The sequence below is a fragment of the Ictidomys tridecemlineatus genome, chromosome 8 (genome assembly GCF_052094955.1).
Source record: "Ictidomys tridecemlineatus isolate mIctTri1 chromosome 8, mIctTri1.hap1, whole genome shotgun sequence".
NCBI classification, from domain to species: Eukaryota; Metazoa; Chordata; class Mammalia; order Rodentia; family Sciuridae; genus Ictidomys; species Ictidomys tridecemlineatus.
The window spans coordinates 7,593,780-7,617,296 of record NC_135484.1 but is presented as its reverse complement, the minus strand read 5'-3'; the positions used below and the strand labels follow the sequence as shown (position 1 = coordinate 7,617,296).

The following is a 23,517-nucleotide window of genomic DNA, read 5'->3' as shown; positions in this document are numbered from 1 at the left end:
AAGTTTCTCAATCCCATCAGCTGATCAGTTAATTTTTGAAGTTTGTGTAAAATCACTGTTGGCCAGCCCCAGGATCTGTCTTGCCCACCAGGATATATGCGGGCTGTTTCTGCTCAAATTTGATCAAGTTCCCACCTGGAAAAAATGTACAGCCATAATTTGAAAGACTAACTATGCATCAAATTCCTTAGATATCCTGTTAATTTCATGGACAGTTAGAAAGCCATCTACCCCACCACCACCCTAGAATTACTCTCTGCTTAATGAAAGGAGGCATCAGAAGTGTCCATGCAACTGAATATTATTTGGCAATAAAAAGGAATGAAATACAGATACATGCTGTAATATTGGTTGAAAACCTGCTAAAAAAGAAGTTAGTCACAAATGACCACACGTTGTCTGATTCCATTTATAGGAAATGCACAGAATGGACAAATCCATAGAGACTAGAGAGAGATCCACAGCTGTTGGGATCTGGGGCGTGATTGCCAATGGGCATGGGCTTTATTTGGGGGAAGGAGAAAATGTTGTAAAAATAGATTGTGGCAATGGTTATGTAAGTCTGTGATTATTCTAGAAGCCATTAAACTGTACGTTTTAGATGGGTGATTTTGATGGCTAGTGAAGTAGATCTCAATAGAGGTGCTTAAAACAGCCAGAGCTGCGTTTCCTATAGGGTGGATTCTAAGATCCACGGCAGAAACTGTTCAGAGCAAACGCAGCCCGTGTGTCTCCTGCCTCCTCCACCAGCCCTACCCAGGAACCAGGTGGCTTGCAGAGAATGCTGGTCACTCCCCACCGGCCCCAGATTTTTCTTTTTCTTTTGAATGCAGAAAGCCCACACCCTGTCCCTGGTGCAATGTGACGACACATGACCGTGGCCTGCATGTTCACATCTTTATTTATTTCACTTTCCATTTAATTCATTTGCGTCAGCCACTTCATGCCCTTTTGTGTGGGCGCAGATCAAGTGGACACACCTCCCTGTGGACATCCTTAGAGATGGGACTTGTAATGGCCTCCTGAGCCTTCCAGCTCCTTTTAGGGTGAATCTGGAAGGTGAACCACAGTTAGTCCTCTGTAATAGTTGGGACAGACAATAACCCTTGCACTGTTGGGTTCTGCAGAAAGGGTGGCAGCTGACGGGCCTTTAGATAACCTATTTGCATGAATGCCTCAAGACCCTCTGGACCCAGAGAAAAGGAGACTTTGACCCTGAGGACCCTCCACACTGAGTTGCTCGAGGGCTGGTTTGGAACTGAGCACTCTTGAGTTTTGTGTTTTCAGTTGAGAAGGAATTAAGAAATGCCATTTAAAAAAAGTCTGGTAGGTTGACAAGTGTGCATCATGTATATCTCATATTTTTGTTAAATCCATCTAGCAATCCTACCCCTCAAGAGAAACAGCCACCTCTTTAAAAAGTTCTGTACTTTTAAGAAAGTGATCAAAGTTCAGGAAGGGATCATTTCAATTATTTCCAGAAGGGTTAAAAAGATGACAAGAAACAGAGTAATGAATATCATCATTAGAATTATTTATTAAGAACAGAAAGGCCACGTAATAGCACAAAAATAGGGAACATAAGAGGGTTTTACACTGGTCAATGTTGTTTTTGTTGTAAACACAGCTGCTCTCTTTTTTGTGTGATGACAGGACTTTTCTTTTTTAAAAAATATTTTAGTTTTTAGTTGTAGTTGGACACAACACGTTTATTTCACTTATTTATTTTTATGTGGTGCTGAGGATCCAACCCAGGGTCTTGCACATGAGAGGCAAGCCATCTACTGCTGAGCCACAACCCCAGCCCATGATAAAACTTTTCTACAGAAATATTATTTTGAAATTATTCAGTGCGTGGGGCTGAGGATGTAGCTCAGTGGGAGAGCACTTGCCTAGCATGTGTGAGCTCCACATAAAAATAAATAAACAAAATAGAGGCATTGTGTCCATCTACAGCTAGGAAAAAATATTCAGTGGGCAAAATATTATTGCATTCTTCCTTCCTGGTTTCTTTCTAGATATCTTTGCAAAGAAATAACCAAATAGGATTGTTTTCTTTCTTTCGTCTTAACTTCTGATTTGACTTTTCCTTGCAATTGATTTTCACTCTCAACACTGTCCTGTCCTTCAATGCACCCCTGGTAAGATTCTTCTGCCTAGCCCTGAACTGTCTTTGCGGGGTCTCGGGAGAGCGAGCCGGTGCTCGAGCCCCACAGACGTGTTGTTGGTGGAATTGCTACTTGAGGGGAATTTGAGGAAAACTTCCTGATACCTTCCCTGAACTTGGTTTAGTAAAATGTGTCCCACCCTGTCACCTGGGCCCCCACGACACTGGGGAAATCAAAGGTTCAGTCAAACCCCACAGGTGATCCCCGGAAGGCACCAAGAGTGGAATTTTAAAAACTGTCCACAATGGTCCTCACTACTGACAGTTGCTGTGACAAGCCCTTCTGATAGTGGATGAACATCCTCCTGTGTCCTGGGAGGCAGATGTCCACCAGCATGAAGAAGCCGGGGGCCTTGGGGACTCAGGGAACTTGCCTAGGACCACAATCAAGCATTGATGAGCTAGGAGGGATCTGAGCCCAGGTTTGAACAGCCCTACACCCCCCCACACACACACACACTCATACACACACACACACACACACACTCACACACACACCTCAGGGGACAGAGTGTGGTGGAGCCCACCAACCCCTAACCCATGTGGTGACTCTGAGGGTGCCATGGTTGACAGAGTGGGCAGGAGCTATTGGATATGGAAAATGAAAACCCCCCAAATAATGAGGCCTGGGAAAAGGGAATGAAAAAGCCAGACTTTCTCAAGGTAAATCTCTTTCAGATGCTGGCCGCAGGCAGGGGAAAAAATGTGTCATCAATCCTAAAGTGGTAGTCTCTAGGGAGCACTAATCTCTTCCAAGACAATGCCTCTCCAGGTGCTGGCCACTGACCCCCAGCCCCAAACTCAAATTCCTCAGTGCCCAGACTGACACGCTCACTAAGTCACCCACAACCTAGATAAGCCCAGTCCCCTCCTTTGTTCAGTGGCTCATTTTCCACCAGGAAAGTGGGTCTGTTCCCGTAGGTGTGGTCCCGATCCGGGGTAAAGGCTGAAATGATCTATGAAGTGTGCACCCGGTGAGCCCGTCTCTTTGTGCTAATGTTCTGCTGAATGAACTATGATTTGGTGGCACTAGGACTGTTCCAACAATGATTATCACCAAATTTAAATTAGGATGTACTTTAATAAATACAATAGTAGGTTACTATCCCTTAAAATATGGAATGCTCAATTAAATTGAGGAGAAAAACGTTGGGCCGCTAGTGGATGAATGGGTGGAGACACGGTGGGTAACTTATAATCACACTGAGTCACACAGACACAAATGTTAACGTCTAGCCCATAAACGTAAGAAAAGTTCAGAGTCACTAATAATCAAAAATTATAAATTGAAGTCACAGGATATAATTTTAGTCTATACAAACAGCATAGCCTAGAACCAATACAATTGCAACTTTTTCTGTATTCTTTTCTTTTCTCTCTGGGGGTTGTGTGCTGGGGGTTGAACCCAAGGCCTCATGCATGCTAGGCAAGTGCTCTATGACAGAGCCCCACCTCCAGCCAGTGTGAGTTTTCCAACCAGCCGGAGTGGTAAGAAGGGCACACACAGATGCTGCCGAGAGGAGAAAGGCCTGTTTTTACCCTTCTGGGAAGGTCAAGAGCTTCACACCCTTGCTCTGTCCTGCAGTGAAGGGTGATCTGCTGGCGCTCATTTTCTATGCTGAAAAGAGAACTTTAACCTCCTTTTGCCTTTTGTGGATGTCACAGAGAGGGTGTCTTCACCAAGAATCCCGACTGTAAATGCAGCCGTGCACCCTCTGGAGCCCTTTCTCATCAAACAAGCAGTTGTGAGCAGTAACAGCTATACATCACCCTCAGAAGGAAAAGATGCCATTCTCCATCCCCAGACGCTCCCGAGGCCCTGTCAGAGCTGGGTCCTCAGAAAGCATCGCTTCCTTCTCTTGGCAGTTGCCTGCCTTTACGAAATCGCCCTTTGATGGCATGTATTTGGCTTACCCTGAGAAGTGAACGTTAGAAACCTTCCTACTGCACTTACGAATGGGATGTCATTGAGGACACCTCACCCCGCGACCTCCCAGAACGAATCAGGAAACAGTGTACGTCTGAATACCTAGGAAACCATAAGCTCGACCCTTATTGCTAAACAGTTTTTTTTTTTCTTTTTGCTTTGACTTCCAGAAAACTCAGAAACAAATGTATGCCTTACCTTTAGCAATGGCACCAGCCCTCATGGGAAGTGTCTGAGCTTTCCAATATGGCTCTTCTCTCCTTACTATATTTACCCTGTTCCAACCATCCGTAGTTATTATTTCAACCTCTAGTATTTACTTTGTTTTGGTGAACCACATCAATGATGGAGATATAAATAAATATAAGTTAAAAATATCAAAAGAAACATTCAAAAGCTCCTGTTAGATGTCAAGGAGGCCTTCTGAAAAAGTCTGGAAACCACAGGTCAGTTCTGAGAGCTTTTCAATGAGACTTTGTCCTTTTTCTCACATTGATTCCACGTCACTTTTAAAGCAAATGTTTGATTTCATGTTCTGTATTACTGGGAGACCTGAGAAACCTGGGCATCTCCCCATGTAGACTTGATCTCTGTTATTAATTGTTTATTTAACTAGGAGAACCCATCCATAAACTATCTTTAGTTCCTTATAGGAAAGATTTTTGTCAGCTATTATTATATTATTTTACATTTATATATTTGTTTATGGACCAGATATTTCTTGAGCGCCCGCTGTCTGTGCACAGTTTGTGATCCTGGGGAAGATGCATAATAACTCTGTAGGAGTCTGGTCCCTTCAGCTCTCAGGCTGGGAGACCCCGAGGCCAGGGCTGTGACTTACCCACTGAGCAGTCTCAGGCCACTAAGAGGCCTTCAGTAAATATTTGGTTAAATAAATGATGAATGTAAAATTCTTCCTCAAGCCTTGCTTTTCAATTTTTTATTTTTTAGTTGACAAATAATTTTTTGTATTTGTGGGATACAATGTGATGTGATCTATGTATGCATTACGCAGTGACGAGGACAAGCTAACTAACATATCACCACCCTGCAGACTTTATAATTTTGTGTGGTGTTTTGTTTCAGTTTTGTATTTAAAGGTTACCCTTTTAGCAATTTCCTTGGTAGGGGGTGGGTGTTATCATTGTTTTTGTTACTAGAAATTGAACCCAGGGCCTCGATCATGCTGAACAAGTGTTCCACCACTGAGCTACATCCACACTTTTAACAATTTTGAAATATACAATACATTATTAACTATTAACTCCAGTCACGAGGCTGTGCAGTAGGTCCTGAAAGTTTATTCCTCTTAACTGAAATTTTGTACCCTGCAGTTGTCACCACCCAGCCTCTGGTAGTCCCCATTGTGCTCAATTTGATTGAGCATTCCATATTTTAATCATTCCACTATTGTATTTATTAAAAGTACATCCTAAAAAAGAACATCCTGGTGATAATCATTTGTTGGAACTGTCCTAGTGCCACCGAATCATAGTCTATTCAGCAAAATCCGTAGGTAAGTGAAATTAACTTTAAGAATTTGTTACATGATGATCGGGTTGGACTGCAAGATAATTCCAGTAAGAATATGGCTGGATGAGCAAAATCTATAAATAGTCTTGGAAAGTGCTGGGGCTTGGCTTATAATAGTGAAGTCCATCAAGAGGGCCTTGGGACCACAGGAAATGTTTTCTTTGTAATAAAAAAAGAAAACACCTCATTCCAAAAAGAGTTGGCAGCATCTCAAGTCGGGTACTCAAAACTAAATTGAGAAATGAGGGATGGTGGGCTGAAGAGATGGTGAAATAGCCATGCGCTGAAATTCTCTAGAAAAATACATGGTTTTGTTTTGTACACATTTTGCAAAGAAAGTATTCTTCCATCTGTTGTATTTTATGGATATATCCATACCACAGATTAAGGGAAGGAAGGAAGGAAGGAAGGGAGGGAGGGAGGGAGGGAGGGAGGAAGGGAGACAGACAAAAGTGAAAATTTCCATGTTCAAGCAAAGCTTCAGTGATTCTTTTTGAAATTTCCTTGCTTTTTGTTTTATTTTTTAAATTTTCTTAGTACTGAGGGTTGCACCCAGGGCTTCACACATGCTAGGCAAGTGCTCTACCAGTAAACTACATCCCTAGCCACTTTCAGTTTTATTTTGAGGCAAAGTCTTGCTACATTGCCCAGAGGATAGGCATGTGCCACCAAGCCGGGCAGTTCCTGCTCACTATTACAAGGCGACATTCTTAAAGGACTTATGGGATAGCTCTCCTTTTCCCCAACGCATCCCAGGATGAATTCTTTTTTTTTTTTTTTTTCCTTTTTGTGGTGTTGGAGATTGAACTGGGATGAATTCTTAATATGTAAATAATAGGGACACTTCTATAGGACAGGCTGATAGTCCCTTGTAAGTCATCTTTGCGTCTCCAACAATTCACATTCCTTTCTAAGAAGAAAACGTTTTCCTCTGACTAATCAGGAGCACAAGGTTTGACAAGAAGACCTAAGGGAGAGACAGTGGGGAGTGGTGTTGAAGACATTAGTGCAAACAGTTTAAGATATCACCTCTCAAAGATAGTCCTGGGTATCATGGTGCAAGGAGGGGCTTGGGGTCGGGCTCTGCGGGTCCCGGTCCAGCTGGGCCTTCCATGCTCCGTAACCTTACTAAACCTCTGGAAGCTCCACTTCCTTCACCTTTCATGGCCGAGTAACAGTGTTGATTCCTAAGGTTGTTAAGACATGAAATGAGACAATGTGTGTAAAACGTGGGGCTTGGTGCCTGGAAGAGAATAAGTGTCCTAAAAGGTGAGCTGTCACGAAGCCACAGTGGCCAGGTGGATCGTGGGGACTGCGCGTCTTGTTGCTATTACTAATTCCCAGGAGGAACAAAGGAACTGATTTTTATCTCAGGTGAGCTGCAGGTGGGAAAGCAGAGAGGTGTTTTCAGAACATGTTACCTTTTCCCACGGAGATAGCTTCCGATCCTCAAGAGTGTCCTCAGGACCTCGAGGTCGGAGAGGAAGGGGCAGCGTGCCCACCTGAAGTTGGCTCTGGCTTTTCCTCAAAGACCTTCAGCAGCGCTTCTTTCAGGGACTTTCTACTTTTCTTTCTCCTAAGACCACCCACCACGAAATAGACAATTGGATTCACACTGCAATTGATGGTGGACAGCAGGTTCAGATAGGGGAAGAACTTCCACACAGACTCGTCGCTGGGGTTGGAGTAGTAGACGATGATGAACAGGACCTTCATGGGCATGGCGAAGACCAGGAACAAGACCACGGTGGCCGTGACGATCACATAGAGCTTGGCCGGTTGACGGGACTTGAGGTGGCAGCAGACCTGGACGGAGAGGATCAAGTTGGAGAAGATCATGAGAGGAACGAAGACAAGGAAGGTCAAGACCCAGGAGAAGGCGTACACGTATCGGCACTCTGGGAATCTCGGCTCCGCTGCCAGAAGGCAGAAGAAATTTTCCAGCCCCGATACCAGCACCGAAAGAGCCCACAGCAGTGCGCAGGCCACGGCCGACTGGTGCCTCGGGCGGCGGCACTGGTACCAGATTGGGTAGAGCACCGAGAGGCAGCGCTCCACGCTGATGGCAGTGAGCAGGTGCAGACCCGTGTTGTAGCCGAAGATCATGAGGAGGAGGACGTAGCTCAGCAAGGTGTCATCGTGCAGGTGGAGGCTGTCCACCAGCTGGAAGATGGACGAGCAGAGAAGGACCATCAAGTCGGCAATGGCCAGATGCAGAATGTAGACGGTGAACGGCTTCCTCTTGACGCAGAAGATGAGAAACAGTATCAGGAGTCCGTTCCCAGTGACTCCGGGGACACAGATGAGCAGGGAAAAGTAGACATGGCCGTGCTCTCTTTCGGCCTCTGACAGGGGCTCCCTCACCTGCTCTGATGACCAGGTTGTTCCATCCAGGGAGGCGTTTCTGGGAATCAGTGTGGGTTCCGAAGGATGCAGGGTCACTGCCCATGGCTCCATTCTTGGGTATCGCTGGTTTCCTCCTGCACACCTGTGGTCAGAAATGGAAGATGGAGCTGATGGTGTCGTCTGCTGTGCATCCCACAGTGAGTTGGTTTTTGATCCTCCCTCACAGTGGTGTGGGAGGAAGTGTGCTGCTGTGTTTCCCATCTTCTTCCCCCTTTCCTCTCCCCTTCTGTTCTCCGCCCAGGCAGATTCCACTGTGGTCTCCAGGTTTCCTCCACTGAACCCAAGGCTGGGCTTCTAACCTCACCTCCAGCCATCGCCTCCAACCAGGATTCTTTCTCTCTGGCCCTGTGGAAAACCCCACTGTGTTCCTAATTTGTCCCCTGCCTTCCTGAAAGAGATTTCTAAGGGTTCTTATCAAAAATAGAGGACAGAACTAGGAGAAAGGATCCAAAATAAAAAAAGGATAAAAAACATACCAATGATCAAAAGCCCATGCACAAAGAAGTAAGCGCTCATGGTTGTGTCTAGAAACTTCTGCCCCATCTCTCTCTTGAGATACTCCTCCTTTCCCATGCCTTGGCTTTTGTTTATAATATCCACATAACCCCCAACAGTTTCTATGTACCAGTAAACACAATTAACAGCTGTTTGTGTCTTTCTCTCCTGTACATTGAGGGTCATCCTCTTGGGCTTAGCTGACAGGACGATCCAGCTGCCAATAGGAGAGAAGGGGAGAGGGAGGGAGGAAGAAAAGAGGCTCGCTCTGTTGAAGTGGGGTTTGGGGGACAAGGGCTACCTAGGAGGGGCGGGCATGCAGGATTGTGGGGTCAGGGCCAGGACTGCCTGGTCCACACTTCTCTGTCCTTACCTCGTGTCCTGGTTGCCTGAGGATTCACTCACCCCAACCCACTGAGACATGGGTAGGAACAGGATTCAGGGAAGGGCGTACAGGGCTTTCTAGATTGTTTCTCTGTGGACTCTTGACAGCAAAGGATAAGTCGTCTCATCTTGACAGATGGGACTGTGTTAAGAGTCACTTGTCAGTCTTCCTTGGAAACTTGGAACACATTTTCTAAGACTTGGCTGGATGTCCAGGACAGCCAGTGAACCTTAGCTATAACCAATTGAGATACTATGAAATATGTATTTGGTCTTTTCTCTTTTCCCGGCATACACTCCTGAAATCCTTGGAATCTCCAAAGTAATGTGTCTTTTGCATGCTAATGAAGTGGCTGGTGGCTGTCAGCTTCAGGATATGGCTGGTCACTGAAAGACCAAGGCAGGATGAGAGGATTGGGACTTTTAGCACCATCCTGCAACCTGCAGGGAGGGGAGAAGGGTTGAAGGTTATTGATCACCAATGACCAGTGATGTCACCAATCATGCCAATGTAATGCACCCCCATAAAACCTGGGGGACAGGTCCACAGAGCTTCAGATTGCAGAACACATGGAGGTTCCCAGAGAGGGTATGGAAGTCTGTGTCCCTCTAGACCTCACTCATGTACCTCTCCATCTGCATCCTTTGCAACATCCTTTAAAATAAACCACTAAATGTAAACGTTCCCCTGAGTTCTGTGAGCCACTTGAGCAAATTAATAGAACCCAACGAAGGTTCAATCACAGGGACCCTGGTTCATATGTGAGACAGAAAGTGAAATTTCCTGGGGTTTGGGACTGGCATCTGAAGATGGGGAGCAGTGGTGGGCACCAGTCCTCAGCTGGTGCCATCTGACACTGTCTCCAGGTGGAGGCTGGAACTGGAGAACTCACTAGAATTGGAGGACACCTGGGAGGTGCCTGTGGCTGCAGAACTGATGGCCTGCTTGCTGGTAGGGAGAATCCCCAGTCCTCTTGGGGTCCCAGCCTTCTGTGCGGCTTGCTGTAAGAACTGAAGGAAAGTGGTTTGCTCTCCCCATTCACAGCTGTGCAAGGGGGAAACAGCCTCAGCCAGGACCTGCCCCCTCTGGCCTCCTCCCACCCTGGGCTGGCTTCACTTGTGCCCCTTCTTGTCTCTGGGTCCAGTAGTGGCTCTGGGGTTTCCCTCTCCACCACCACCAATCACAGTGGCTGGTGAGAACGTCCTTCTACCCCTGCCTTCCCCGGCTCCTCTTCTCCCCAAGCAGCCACAGGCCCAGGGCATTCCTGTGGCTTACCTTGTAAGGCTTCATGGGAAGGGAACGGGCAGGAGAGCCAATTACTGGAAGTCTCAGAAGCACACTGTCCCTCCTGTCCCAGGCAGTCTGTGGCTTGGCCCTTCTCTGAGTCCTTCCTGCTCCTTTTCTACCATCCACATCTTCCCCTCTTACTCTGGCAAACCCAATCCACCCTGGAAGAGGAGCCTCTGCTTCAACTTCTTTTGCATTTTTCTGAATGCCAAAAGTAATAACTACTTATTTCACAAACTTTGCAAAAAGAATAAAAGAAAATCAATTTTCCCATTTCACCACCCCAAGATAAATTCTTTTATTTTTAATCGACACATAGTAACTATACATGATTATGGGGTATGCTGTGGTTTTCTATACACATTTAATGTATACAATGTGTAATGATCAGGTCAGGGTCATTGGTTTATCTGTCATCTCAGATATTTATCATTTCTTTGTGTGGGGATTCAAATTCCTACCTATTGTTTTTGGGACTGGGGATTGAACCCAGGGGCACTTAACTACTGAGCCACACATCACCAGCCCTTTTTATTTATTTTGAGACAGAGTCTCACTGCATTGCTTACAGCCTTACTAAGTTGCTGAGGCTGGCTTCAAACCTGTGATCCTCCTGCCTCAGCTTCCTGAGCTGTTGGGATTATAGGCATGTGCCACTGTGCCCAGCCCTCTCTACCTATTTAAAAATATTAAATTATTCATTGTCAACCCAAAGATAACTTCCGTTAATTTGTTCACAAGTCGTGGAAACTATAGTCTATGTAGTTTTACACCTGCCTTTTTAACTTAATATCATATCATCAACATTTTGTTTCTATTAAAATTTCTTCAAAAATATGACTGCTGATGAATGACTACATGATGATATTTAATCTTTTTTTTATTATTTTAAAATAATTCCCCTATTAGAAAACATCTGCAGTTAATAAGCCTCCATAATTTCAGTAGAGGGTGTACCCTTGTATATCTGTCTTATATTTCTGATCACTTCCTTGGGACGAATTATTACAAGAACAATTACTCAGATGGGATTTTAAGGCTTTGAGACAGAAAAACATAGTGGTCATGACCATGGGCTTTGGGTTCAGAGATTTGGGTTTGACATGCACCTCCAGGTTACTAATTATCTGACCTCAGGCAAATTGTTGGTCTCTTCAAATCTCTGTTTCCCTGTCTATACAATGGAGACAATGGTGGTACATCCCATGGGTGTCGAGAAGAGTGATAATCTCATTCTTTAGAGAGCTCCTCATTCTTTAGAGAGCTCCTACAGTATGTCCCGAACCAGAGCAAATGTTGAATGCATGTCAGTCCCCACTCTGACCATTTTCAAAATAATTTGTTTCCAGAAGCTGCTCAAGAGAGAGCTTGCACAATTCAACCTTTCAGTACTAGGCATCTTCCTAAAACAATACAAAATGGTGAAGGAAAAATTGACATCTAAATGTTTTGATTGGCATGCCTAATGATTAGTGAGGTGTACGTTTTCATAAGCCTGTTACTAATATTTTTTGTTTCTTCCTGGGTATGTCGCTCTGTGTTTCCATTTTTCTTCTCAGGTGGGGGCCGCTGTTCTCACTGACCTGTAAGAATGCACCAGCTCTTTTGTGCTCTTCCTCCTCTCCACCGGAAGCTAAGGCCCTTGGGCCAGCAGCTTGGCCTCAGAGCTGCTCCCAAAAAGGGGTGAATGTTGAATGTTCCTCACCCAAGCTCAGTTCTCTTTCCTTCCTTCCCGTCCACTAAGTCAGCAGCCACAAGGACCCTGCCAGGGGCCCAGGGCAAAAGGAGAGCAGGAAGGGAAGGAAGACCTTACAGGGGATATTTTCCCACCAGGCCAGTATCCCTGAGGGAGCTCCGAGCAGCAGTCTGCCCAGGGCCAGGCCAGGCCGGGTCTGGAGGCCCTGCAGCCCTGTGTGGTGGCCAGCGCTGCTTACAGCGCGCCTAGAAAGAAATATGAACAAATAAGGGAACGGTGCTCTCTGCATAACACGGCCCACGCTGACTTTCTGCCTGGACTCAGTGCATTAGAAAACAAAAATGTCCTTCCTCGAACTTTATGTCTTATTATTCTTGGTGTGGGAGTGAGCCTGGATTTAAAAGAAAAACAGGGTAAGAGAGTAGAAATAAACCAAGTAAGATTATGCTCTACATGGGTTGGGTGTTTTCATTGTCTTTTTTCATGTGCTTGTCAGAGGGGTCCTGTGAGGTCAGGGTCATCCCCATTCACCATGGACATTGAGGACTTCGGGCTCCAGGGACCTGCTCCAGCTCTGCAACCTGTTGTCATAGCCTCTCCTGGATGTAGGGGTTTTCTGACTCCACTTCTGCCCCCCCCCCTCCGTGTTCCATGCACCCCATTCTCCCATCTGCATCATCCCTAACTGTCCCTAGAGATTCTGGTGCACAGAGGGGTGGGAGGGCCAGCAGGTAGGAGCAGTTCCAAGGAGAAGCCCAGTTCATCCTGGAAGTGGGGTAGAGTTTGCAAAATCTTCCATGAAGATTCCAGTGTGTTCTTGTGGTCACAGGGGGGCAGTCACCTTCTTTGCAAAGTCACCCCCATTTCTGCTTTTGACCATGTTGTCTGAAACATGTTATTTATTGGCTTTTCCAGTGTTTACTTTCAGCCTCTCTTGGAGACTATAGCATTCAGGCTCATATTTGTGTGACAATGTTACAGTGAATAATTTTACAATGAGTATGTGGTACTAGAGCAGTACCACATTTTACTATTGGTTCTGTTTAACTTTTCTAAATTATACCAACACTGTGTGTGTGTAGACCCAGTACTCTGCACACACACACACACACACACACACACGAGCACACCTACACATGCACAGGACAGGAGGGGGCATCCATGAAATGACGGGAGCATTAAGGGGAACAATTAGGTTTTATAGATATTCTTAGGGGACTCTCTGTGGTTGCAGCGAGAACAGAATGCTTCTGCTCTAGAACTCAGCAGGCAGAAGGTCAGGGCCCCATGAAGTAGCCCTGGAATTTGGGATTCCCTTAGGGTGGGCTCTCTCCTCCCACCCAGTACATCCCCTTGCTGAGGACTGGGGAGGAAGGGCCCTCCCTACAAACCTGAGTCGCTGTGATCTCTCTGCAGGGAGTGAGTGGGAGTACTCACCGGCCACGGATTTGGGGTTTTGTTGTGCGGAGCTACTTTGGTGATCCCTAGTTCTTCCCTAGGGCCTGTTATTTCTGCAGATCCTTGTCCAGCAGACAAGATTCTTGAAGACTGGAAGACAGCAGGTCAGTCTGGCAACAGTCTGTTCTCAGGGTCTTATTTTGGCTTCAGATCTGGCCAGTGAGATCTGAAGTCCTGTTGGCCACGCTGGAGGACAGAGGGCGGAGCCAACCCTCCTCTGAGTCCTGTCAATCAATTAGATAGACACTAACTCACCAGTCAGGGCTGTTCTCCTCAAGTCCCAGCCAATCAGAAAACGCCCCATTCTGCCCCCCCCCCCAGTGAGCCCAAGACATTTCTTGTGGTTCAGATTTTACTCTTTTAAACACGTGTTGTTCTGCACACCTGGCACTGCGGACTTGGGAAGCCTTTGAGTTCCCCAACATCTCCACACCAAGGACAACCTTGGGGCGCCATGCTCCTGGCCCACCAGCTGTGGCAGGTGTGTGGGTTGGCGAGGCCCACAGCAACCAAGGCACATCCCACCCAGATCCTCACCACCCCACCTCTCTGTGGATGGTAGTGACCAAAGGGCTTGGGGTGTGGGATGCAGAGTGGGAGGGGACATTCCTGGGGGATTGTCTTTGCTGGTGACTGGAGAAGAGGCGCTGTCAGCCCTGCTGCTCCCCACCTGTTCTTTCTTGGGGTTGCAGGGCTCACCTGTGACCATGAGATACCAAGGAAGGGGTTGAAAGGAGGCTTGCAGAAGAAACTGGATTCTGACTGGACAGCTCCAGCGAGGCTGGTGCCACCAGCTCCGGTGGAGCCATGTGGAGCCATGTTTTGATGGTGTCACTGTGGTCAGCTCTGTTCCTTGTCCCTGAAACCACACCAGGCAGGTAATTATTTTCGATATATTTTAAAAAATCAAATGGTAGGGGCAAAAGACAAGCTCCCTGCTGTGAGTGATCCCCTTTGTGATTCCCCTTTGTGATCCCCTCCCCTTGAGTGGGGGGAGAACTTGTGGCTTGCTTTTAACCAATTGAAAATGGTCAAGCTGAGAGAACCCTGTTCTGAGAGTCCTCAGGATTGGCTTTAATCACCTACGTAACACATGGAGACGTGAAGATGATTGTCATAAAGGAAGAAGCAGAGGAAGGCATGGCTCTCGGGTCCCACAGGGAAGCACTGGAGTTGGAGAAGAGGCAGAGGGACAGGGGGACTGTGGGCAACAGGCTTTACTGTGGTTTCCTGGAAAGAACTCAGGTGCCTGGCCCTGGGGCGGTTAGGGCAGGTGGATAGAGGCCCAGAGCGTGAGAGCCCTGTAGAGGCCGTGGTGGGGGGAGGACAGACTCCCATTAGTGAGTTTGCATCTTCTGCAAGACAAACTCTCTATCAAGTTCACTGTCTCCAGAAATGCTAGCCCAGGGAGGGGTTGTTACATGGCCACCAAGATCCAGGGAGTCAAGCACAGAAGACAGACCCTGAGGACAGGGCTAGGGCAGAGCTGCTGGCGAGGTTACACTGGGCTGCACCATGGTCTAGGCTCTGGGGAGTGGGGCTCCTGCTCTGGGGGCTGCCCACGGGGAGGGCTGCAAGGTAGGGAGCTGCAGGCGGCCTCCAGGACCCAGAGCCTCAGTCCTGCTCTCCCAAGGCTCTGAATAAGAGGATCCCCCTGCTGCGTCTATACCTCAGACACAGTCCACACCTTGACCCCCACCGGTTGAGACCCTGAGCCGAGCTGAGGATCCAGAGCTCAGGATGCATCACCCACAAAACTGACATGATAAATAAGTGTTGTTTTAGGCCACTATGTTTGGAAAACAGCAAGAGAAAATGGATCACTATGGGAATATAGTTAGAAATTAGAGTCTTAAAAGGCTTTTATTTTGCAAAGAGATCCTATTCCTATCACTTCCTGTCCTACTTTTAAAATAGCAGCTATTTTGAATTTTTCAGGAGATTTCTTCTGGACTCATCCCTTCATTTGAAAACAATGGGTGCGCTCTGCCTTTCTTGCTCAAACGTTGATTTCTTCCAGTTTGGGTTCTGCTTCATCTCACCACTTCCTCTCCAGCCCCGACCCTCTCAGGGTAATTAAATCTAGTTTTTAGTCCAGTTCCTTTTTCTCGTAATTCAGTTGCCTTCCCTAAACCTCAGAAGGTTCCAAGACCCCAAGAGGATGCCTAAAAAAGCAGGTAGAATTGAGCCCTATAGATACTGTTTTCCCTATACCTCCAGACCTATGATGATGCTTGACTTATAAAGGAGGCACAGAGATCAGCAACAATAAGTCTTCATAAAATGGAACAATCATAGCAGTACGTTATGATAAAATCTATGTGAGTGTGGTCTTTCTTTCAACATACCTTAAACGGCCAGATGTGGTTGCCTTCGCCTGTAACCCCAGCTGCGTGGGAAGCTCAGGCAGGAAGATCAGTGCAAGCTCAAGGCCAGCCTGAGCCTCCCTGTCTCAAAATTCTAAAAAAGGGGCAGAATGCTCCTGGGTTCAATTCCTAGTACCACAAAATATACGTGCTGTATTTTATCAGGGCAGACAGCTGGACGAGGAAGGTTCAGGGAAGGAGCAGGATGGTGTGAGATTTCTTCATGGTGCTCAGAATTGCGGGACGTGAAACTTATGGGACTGGGGTCATAGCTCAGTATAGAGCAGGTGCCTCGCATGCTCAAGGCCCCAGGTTCCATCCCCTGCACAAAACAAACAAACAAATCAATGAAGGAAGCAAGAATTACTTGTATAATTTTCCATTTGGACTGCAGTTGACTGTAGTTCATTGAAACCCCACACAGTGAACCTTGGATGAGGAACGGGTGGGGACGGCTGTCACAGAAATATTCTCCACCGAAGGTTCGACAGGGGGACTGCGATTGCTTCATATTTTCTCGAAGAGCGAATTCTTATTTTCCACCAGAGTGAAACAGGGCCTCACATTTCAACGTTCACATTTTTCTATCTATTCTTATCTTTTCCTCACATCGTCCTTGTTTTTTCCACTCCGTGTGTCATGTGCCTTAAAATATGTGGTAAAGATGCAAATGTTCTGAGCTATCTGCCTGGGTTTTCTGGGAGCTCTCGCCCTCTGCAGTCAGGCCTTGCTCCCAGCCAGCTGGCCACGCTCGCCTTCCTTGGTCACTTTTCTGTGTTAGGGACCCTCTGGTTTATTTTTCCTATAGGCCATCCCAAGGGGCTTCCAAAGACAGGGCGTAAGGGAGGTGAATTTCGTATGGAACAGAGAGACATGAGCAGTGGGAACATGAAATCACTGGAACGCTTTTATAAAGTGGGCCCCCTGTGCAGACCCCCACAAGCTTTCTCTTAGGAAGCAATTCACCTGCAGCCCTGCCGGCTTTAAGTAGACAGAACATGTCACATTCCTTAGAAAACAACTTGTTATCTTCAGAGGAAATGCAGGCTTGAAATGCTGATAAAAAAAAATTTACCCTGAAAGTGTCGGGGGATTTTTGTGACAAGATTGCAGAACTCAGGGACATAAGGATGATTTCCCTTAACTATAAAATCTGTAAAAGCAGGTCCCAATTAGAACTGATCAGCACGAGCCAAAGTGACCTAGGGCTGTCATGGCAGTGGGGACTTGAAAGTCTGATGTCATCCTGCTGTCAGTCAAAAGTCAAGAAGTGGGCCTGGGCAGGGCTCTGGAAGTTTCCTGAGACCCCTCAATAAAACAGAGGGCAGGAGAGGCTTGCCGACCCTCACTCCTCTGAGAGGGTCCACTTCTTCCTTTCCCCTTCCCTGTCCCTTCTAACAAACTCATGCCTGCTGCCCTGAGCGACACGCCTGCTCTCTTTCTAGTCCAATCACAAGAATTAGGGTTTCAAGGGCGAGAGGGTCTATCTGTGCTGCCTCAGTTTCTGGCAAGGCCTAATGCTCTCTAACAAGTACTAGAAAACTTTTTATTATGGGAAATTTCCAACATATGCCAAAGTAGAGAAAAGAGTGTTGCCGGTGCCCATGCCCCTTTTACCAAATTTCAGCAATTAACACAAGGCCACTAGGGCTTCAGCTTGAACCCTGCCCACTGGGTATTTTAAGGCACTTCCCAGGTATTGCATAACTTCATCTGTAAATATTTCATTACACAATTATAAAACAGAAAGGCAAAACCAAAACACAAAAACATCCTAACCACACTACCTTTACCATAGCTGGGAAAATAGCAGTGTTCTCTAAAGTCATTAAGTATCCACTTGGTGTTATAATATGTAAAATACAGCTTGTTGTGGGAGTCGACATCCAGATAAGATTCATTTATGATTCTACACGTCTCTTAAGCCTCCGTTAGTCTTTAGGTGTCCCCCCGTCCCCCTGCCACGCACACACACCTTTTTTTTTTTTTTTTTTTCTTGCAGTCTTTGTTGAAAAAACTTGCTCATTGGTTTCATGGAGGGTTCTGAATTCTGGACCTTTGGCCCACATCTCCAGGGAGCTCAGCCACCACCTGGTCTCCGTGTGTGAGAACCTCAGTTTGTTTCACATCCAGTCTCTCTGGGGGATTATTTCCTGGGTGTGCACTTCCAGCCACCAGGTTGTCTCGCCTCTGTGCTGCTGTTGGCCATTGATGGTGATCACCTGGATCAGATGGCGGTGGTCCTCCTTCAGCCCCGCCGCCAAGGGACTCTTGGCAACTTCTGGAGACATCTTTGATCACGGTGCCCGGGGAGGGTGGGTGCTCCTGGCACCCAGTGGGAAGAGCCGAGGATGCTGCTGAACACCTGGGAGGCACAGGGTGGTCTCCCCCGACTCCCACCTACAGTTTTCTGGCCAACCTTGCCATTGGTGCAGGGTCTACGATCACTTTACGGAGTTTCAGTGATGTCCTATGTCTCCTATTCCTTCCTCACTTATTAGCTGGAACAAGTTCAGTGTTTTGCCAGACTTACTTCCTCTACGCCTTCTCTCGCTTTCATTATTTTTTTTTTGTTATTGTTGAAAAACTTAGAAGCAAATCCCACACATTGTGTCGTTTCTCTCTTACACTCTCAAAAATATTTGGCATCCTCTTACATGATCATAATGCCATTGTCACAATCAGAACTAGCAGTGCTCTTGGTCCTTCTCCGCTTTCTATTCAAATTTACCTCACTATCTCAAATACGCTGCTCACCCCCTTTTCTTTTTCCATATCAAGATCCAAACAGCCCTCATTGTAATAGGTGTGCCTGTCTTAAGAAGTGTCTAACCTACAGTGGCTGAGCTCTCTTTCTAAGCCCCTGTAGATCTGAAAATACGTTAATCTGATCCCTAACCTGACTCTCAGGTCTGCTGGTGTCAAAGACCCTGGGCTTGTCCTCCCAGGGTCCATGTGAACTTGCTCATTCCTGAGGATTCCTCCCTCTAGAGGCAGCTTGCGCCTTGAGAGGGGACGGTTCCAAGGTGAGCAGGGTCACTGTGACAGATCCCCTCCCTCCAGCCTCAGACAGGAGTGCGTGGCTCAGCTCTGGCTCTGAATCCTGAGTGGATGTCTGCTGAAGGCTTGGGGGAAATGTCCTGGACTCTAGAAGAGCCACTTAGGAGACGGTTTCCTTCTGGCATTTCCAGGGGTGGGTGAGACACCTGGGGCAGTCCCGTCATCTCAGGATTCGGCTCAGGAGGAGCCCAGTACTAAAGATGTCGGAGGGAGACAGGGACAGCACCTGGTCAGCCCCTCTAGCACTGCTCTGTCTTTGGGCTTAGTGATATAGCAAGAAAATATGTATTATTTTAAGAACTAATTCAAATGTTAACTTCTGGTATTTGCAGCTAAAACATCCTCACAGATACAGTTGAGTTTCTGAGTTTAAATTGATTGACTCTCCAGATCCCTTTAGAAGACTGACCTGATTAGGGATAACATCACTTTTCATTAATTTGGTCAATTGACTAGGGACCACTCCAGGGGAAAGGACTCTACCAGGTGTTTCCACTGGGGGCAGGAATCTGGGGCCATCTTGAAGTTCTGTCTCCCAGAGCCAACTCTCACTCCCCAAGTGTTGCTCATATTTCTCGTCTGCTCATGTCGCCAGTCCCCTCCCTTTCATCTTAGTGGACTGTAAGTGTGTGTGATTAACTGTTATCTCTAACTCAAAGTCCTTGAGCAGTTTGTTTTGGAAGCTGTGGATTTATTCTTAATCAGCAAATACTGTTTTATACCACAGACTTGTCTGGGAATAGATGGCTGACCGCCTGCTGGGCTCCTTTATAAGAAATCTTCTGGAGAGAAAAATCCACCACTTGATGGCACCCAAAAGTAAGGTACCCAAAGGGGCAGCTCCTTGCCTGCTGGTGAAGTCCCCCAAACTCCACTTTCCCAAGAGAGAGGGAGGGATGCTATTTTTTGAAATGTGTTTTGATGTATTTTTGTTCTCGGAAGAGCTTGTTACCGTGGCGCTCTAGCCCGAGGCTGAGGCTTCTGTGTGTGAACCAGGGCCAGGGCCTGGACCCTGCACACCCTGGCTGGAGTCCGAGTCTAAGAGTTAGCTGCAGCCCTGGTTGAAGGAGCAGGGTTCTGGGAGTGTCACTGGCCTCCCCTGGAGCACCGGAGCATGGACAGTTTGTTTTAAGAGGGAGCCTGGGGAGTCGAGGCTGAGGCAGGGTGCGAAGCCGCAGAAGGGAAAGGAGATGTGCTTCTTTCCAGGCTCCCAGGCCCGGCTTCTGACAATAGTCAGTTCAGTTCTCTGCAGACTCCTGCTGGGTGTCTGCCTGGAGTCAGCGTCATATCCCACAGGTGTGGGCTCCAGCCTACATGATGCTCCCCACTTCAGAGCTCAGGGACAAGTCTGGGCCTCCCATGTGACTCCTGACTATGAACTGTGGTTCCCAAGACTCCCTCCTCGGGGGGGGGGGTATAATTTTCTAGAATGGCTCCCAGAATTTAGGGGAACACTTTCTGTCCATTGACCATTTAACATAAGGCAGGAGCAGCCAGATGACGCACAGGTGCCGGGAGCAGGAAGGGACAGGAGCTTCCAGCACTTCCCACTGGCACCAGCACAGAAACTCTCCAAGCCGGTCTTTGGGCTGTTGGGGAGGTCCTATACGTAGGACATGAGAGACATCATTGGCCCCTGGCAATGGACTGGACTTCCAGTCCCCTCCTGTTTCCTGAGTGACTTCCCCAAAGTCTCCTCATGAACATAAACTCAGGTGTGACTCAAGGGCTGTGTTATGGTTCCCATACGGGGTGCTCCCCAAAAGCTCCTGTTAATGCAGTGTTCAGAGGTGAAATGATTAGATCGTGAGAGCTGTAACCTCGTCATTTCTTCCTAGTTTGAATGAGCTACTTGTGTAGTATCTGCAGGCAGGTAGGATGTGGCTGGAGGAGGGGGTCGCTGGAGGTATGCCCTGGTTCATCCTTCTGTAGCCCTTGTCCAGACCTGTAGGGGACAGGTAGGGAGCCCAGGGGAGCCCAGCTATTGCTCTGGGGTGGCTTCAGAGTGCAGACAGTAGAGCTAGATGGAGCTAGGGTCCTGAGGTGACCTCCGAGGGGGCTTCTGAGCCTGCAGCAATCCCAAGGTCACCTGTCATGTTGCAAATAGTTAAACAGAGAATTGCCATTTGATTCACCAGTGACAGCAGGGACTTGACAGATCCCACTGCAATGATGTGCACAGTAGCCTGATACACTGCAGCCACTTGGGGGAAACAACCAAGTGTCCACCCATGAATGAATGCATGCACACAATGGGGTCTACGCATGCAACAGAACACGGTGCAGACTCAAGGAGGAAAGGAATTCTGATACACAATAATGCTGTGACACGCAAGGACCTTGGGAACAGGCTGAGTGAAGTAAGACAGGTACAAAAGGACAAATGATGGATGATTGTACTTGAGTGTGGCACCTGAACAGGTAAATCCATAGAGACAGAGAGGGGGAGTGGTGGGCGGGGTGGGGAGCTAGTGTTTAATGGTTACCCAGTTGCTGCTCAAGATGATGAACATGTTCTGGGAATGGATAGAAGTGATAGTTGTACAACATTGTGATTGTACCTAAAGCCATTAAATTGTACACCTTAAAAATGGTTAAGACGGTGATTTTTCATCTTATGTATATTCTACTCCAACAAAAGTTTTTTTTAACAAGCTACTGCACTGTTAAGTGAAATATATTCTATCCCTTATCATTTTTGAACATCTTTATTTTATTTGTATGTGGTGCTGAGGAAGGAACCCAATGCCCTGCACATGCTAGGCAAGTGCGCTACCGCTTGAGCTACATCCCCAGCCCCTCTACCCCTTGACACATGCACTTCTGTAACATTTGGAAGTCTAGTTACAAATTTAGAATTTTTAAACTCTTCAGAGCCTGCCTAGGCTCTTCCTGAACTTGGCTCCGCCCCTCACCATGAGGGGTCTCACTTGCACATTATGGGTACCCCTGGGAACTCAAGCACATCACTGCACACAGCCCCAGCCTGGGTTAGCCCAGGGGTGTGTGCACGGGCAGCCCTTTATCCTCAAGGGATAAGGCTGAGCGGGCCTGGGAAGCAGGCTCAGAGCTTTCTGGCTGGAATAGCAGGTGCTCTGAATATGACCTCCATCGGGAGGCAGGCACACAGCCTGGGCCCCGGGGACTCTGATCTTGGGGTGGGACAGGATGGAGAAGGCTATGGGGGAGTCTAAAGGAAGGGCTCAGGACAGGGACCCCCTTCACTGGCCTAAAGCAGTGTGGGGTAGTCTCGGACCCTTACTGCCTGCCATGAGGAGCCTGACGGGGCTGGAGAGGCCGAGAGAACCTGCAGTGGAGTGTGGTTGCTGCTCTGGGCCATCCGGTGTCTGAGCCCCTCTTATGTTGGGGGAACTTCCCGCCGTGTGACAGTCTCCCTTTCCCAGCCCTCCTTCTGCTGGGCAGGGACATCTGACGTGCCACAGCCAGACAGATAGACCTGGTCCTGACTTTGCCTCTGCTGTGCTGCCCAGAAGGGGCAGGGTCACAGGTGCTGCCTGTAGTAGGGGTGACAATAGCAGAAGACGACGCCCGGGTGCAGGGTGCTGGGATCCAGGGTTGTGGGGCTGCACTGGGAAGAGGCAGCAGCGTGTCTTTGCAGGGCTGGCTCTGCTGTCGGGATCGGGCTGTGGTTTCCAGCACCTCCTTGATGCCTTTGGTTTCGTCCTCCCGGAGGTTCTGAGCTGGCGACATCTCTCTTTCTACTGCACTTGATCGGTGCCTATTTGTGTTCCTGAGGTTAAGAACCCTGACGTGCAGGTCCCTTGGTGCAGGTGTGATTCAGAGCCAGAGGTACATGTGCCCTGCCTTTTGAGTGGCTTTAGGAGAGGTCTACCAAATTACTGATTCCAAGAAGGTTCCTGAGAACCCATGGAGAGAAAGATGAGTTCAGGAATGATCTAGAAGCATGTTCCACTGGACAGCAATTACTCAAATCTTTCAGAGTAGTTAATAGTGAGGATTTTGAAAGTTTTTAGCACAAATAAATATCTGAAGTAACAGATATGTCAATTACCCTGATCTGATCAATGATGTACTGAAATGTCCCACTGTACCCCATGAATATGTACAATTGCTACTATTTTACTAAAGATCCATTAAAATAAAAACTTATTTTTAAAAAGATATCCTCTAACAATCCAAGTGTCCACCAACAGTTATATGGATAAACAAAACATGCTTTATACTATGCTGGAATATTTTTCCAAACTTAGAAAGGAGAGAAATTCTAAAACAAGGTGCAATGTGGATGGACCCTGAAGGTGCTGTGTCAGTGAAATGAGCCTGTCACAGAAGGACACAGGGTGCCTGGAGAAGTCGGCATCATAGAGGAAGAAAGCAGAACGTGGAAGGGCGGTGGCCAGGAACTGAGGGCAGGGACTTAATGTTTAATGGGTACAGAGGTGCAGAGTTTCAGTTTGGGAAGGTGAGAAGGTTCTGGGGATGGGTGGAGGGTGGAGAGGGTTGCACAGCAATGCAAATGTGCTTAACACTGAACTGCAGCCTTCAGGGTAATTAAGACGCAAATGTTACAATGCGTAGATTTTACCATAGTAAAAATAATTAGGGGAAAGGGGGAGGAGAGGGGGGAGGAGGGAAGGGGAGGGAGAGGGAGGGTGAGGGAGGGTGAGTGGGGGAGCACTCTCTGTCTGAGAGTGAGATGTGAACCTTACGCCATATTGGATTTCGGGTTGGCCCTTAAGAACTGGGTTCAGGAAA

At 47.4% G+C, this 23,517-nt stretch overlaps 2 protein-coding genes across 2 annotated transcripts in view; one reads left to right on the top strand and one right to left on the bottom strand.

The window, feature by feature from the left end:
* Positions 1-1,513: 1,513 nt before the first annotated feature.
* LOC101964929 (mas-related G-protein coupled receptor member H) lies at positions 1,514-13,513 on the bottom strand. Its single transcript, XM_005321421.5, has 2 exons — positions 13,334-13,513; positions 1,514-8,115 (listed from the first exon to the last, which is right to left on the bottom strand). The coding sequence occupies exon 2, from the start codon at positions 8,082-8,084 to the stop codon at positions 7,089-7,091; it is 996 nt and encodes a 331-aa protein (XP_005321478.1). The 5' UTR covers positions 8,085-8,115; positions 13,334-13,513; the 3' UTR covers positions 1,514-7,088.
* Positions 13,514-19,488: 5,975 nt separating this feature from the next.
* Mas1 (MAS1 proto-oncogene, G protein-coupled receptor) overlaps positions 19,489-23,517 on the top strand; it is a 32,516-nt gene continuing 28,487 nt past the window's right edge. Inside the window, exon 1 of the mRNA XM_078018797.1 lies at positions 19,489-19,599. The gene's annotated coding sequence lies outside the window, so the exon portion shown is untranslated. The remainder of the gene's footprint in view (positions 19,600-23,517) is intronic.

Coding starts and splice junctions, on each gene's coding strand:
- LOC101964929 (XM_005321421.5), bottom strand. CDS start 8,084: ATGGAGCCATGGGCAGTGACCCTGCATCCTTCGGAACCCACACTGATT.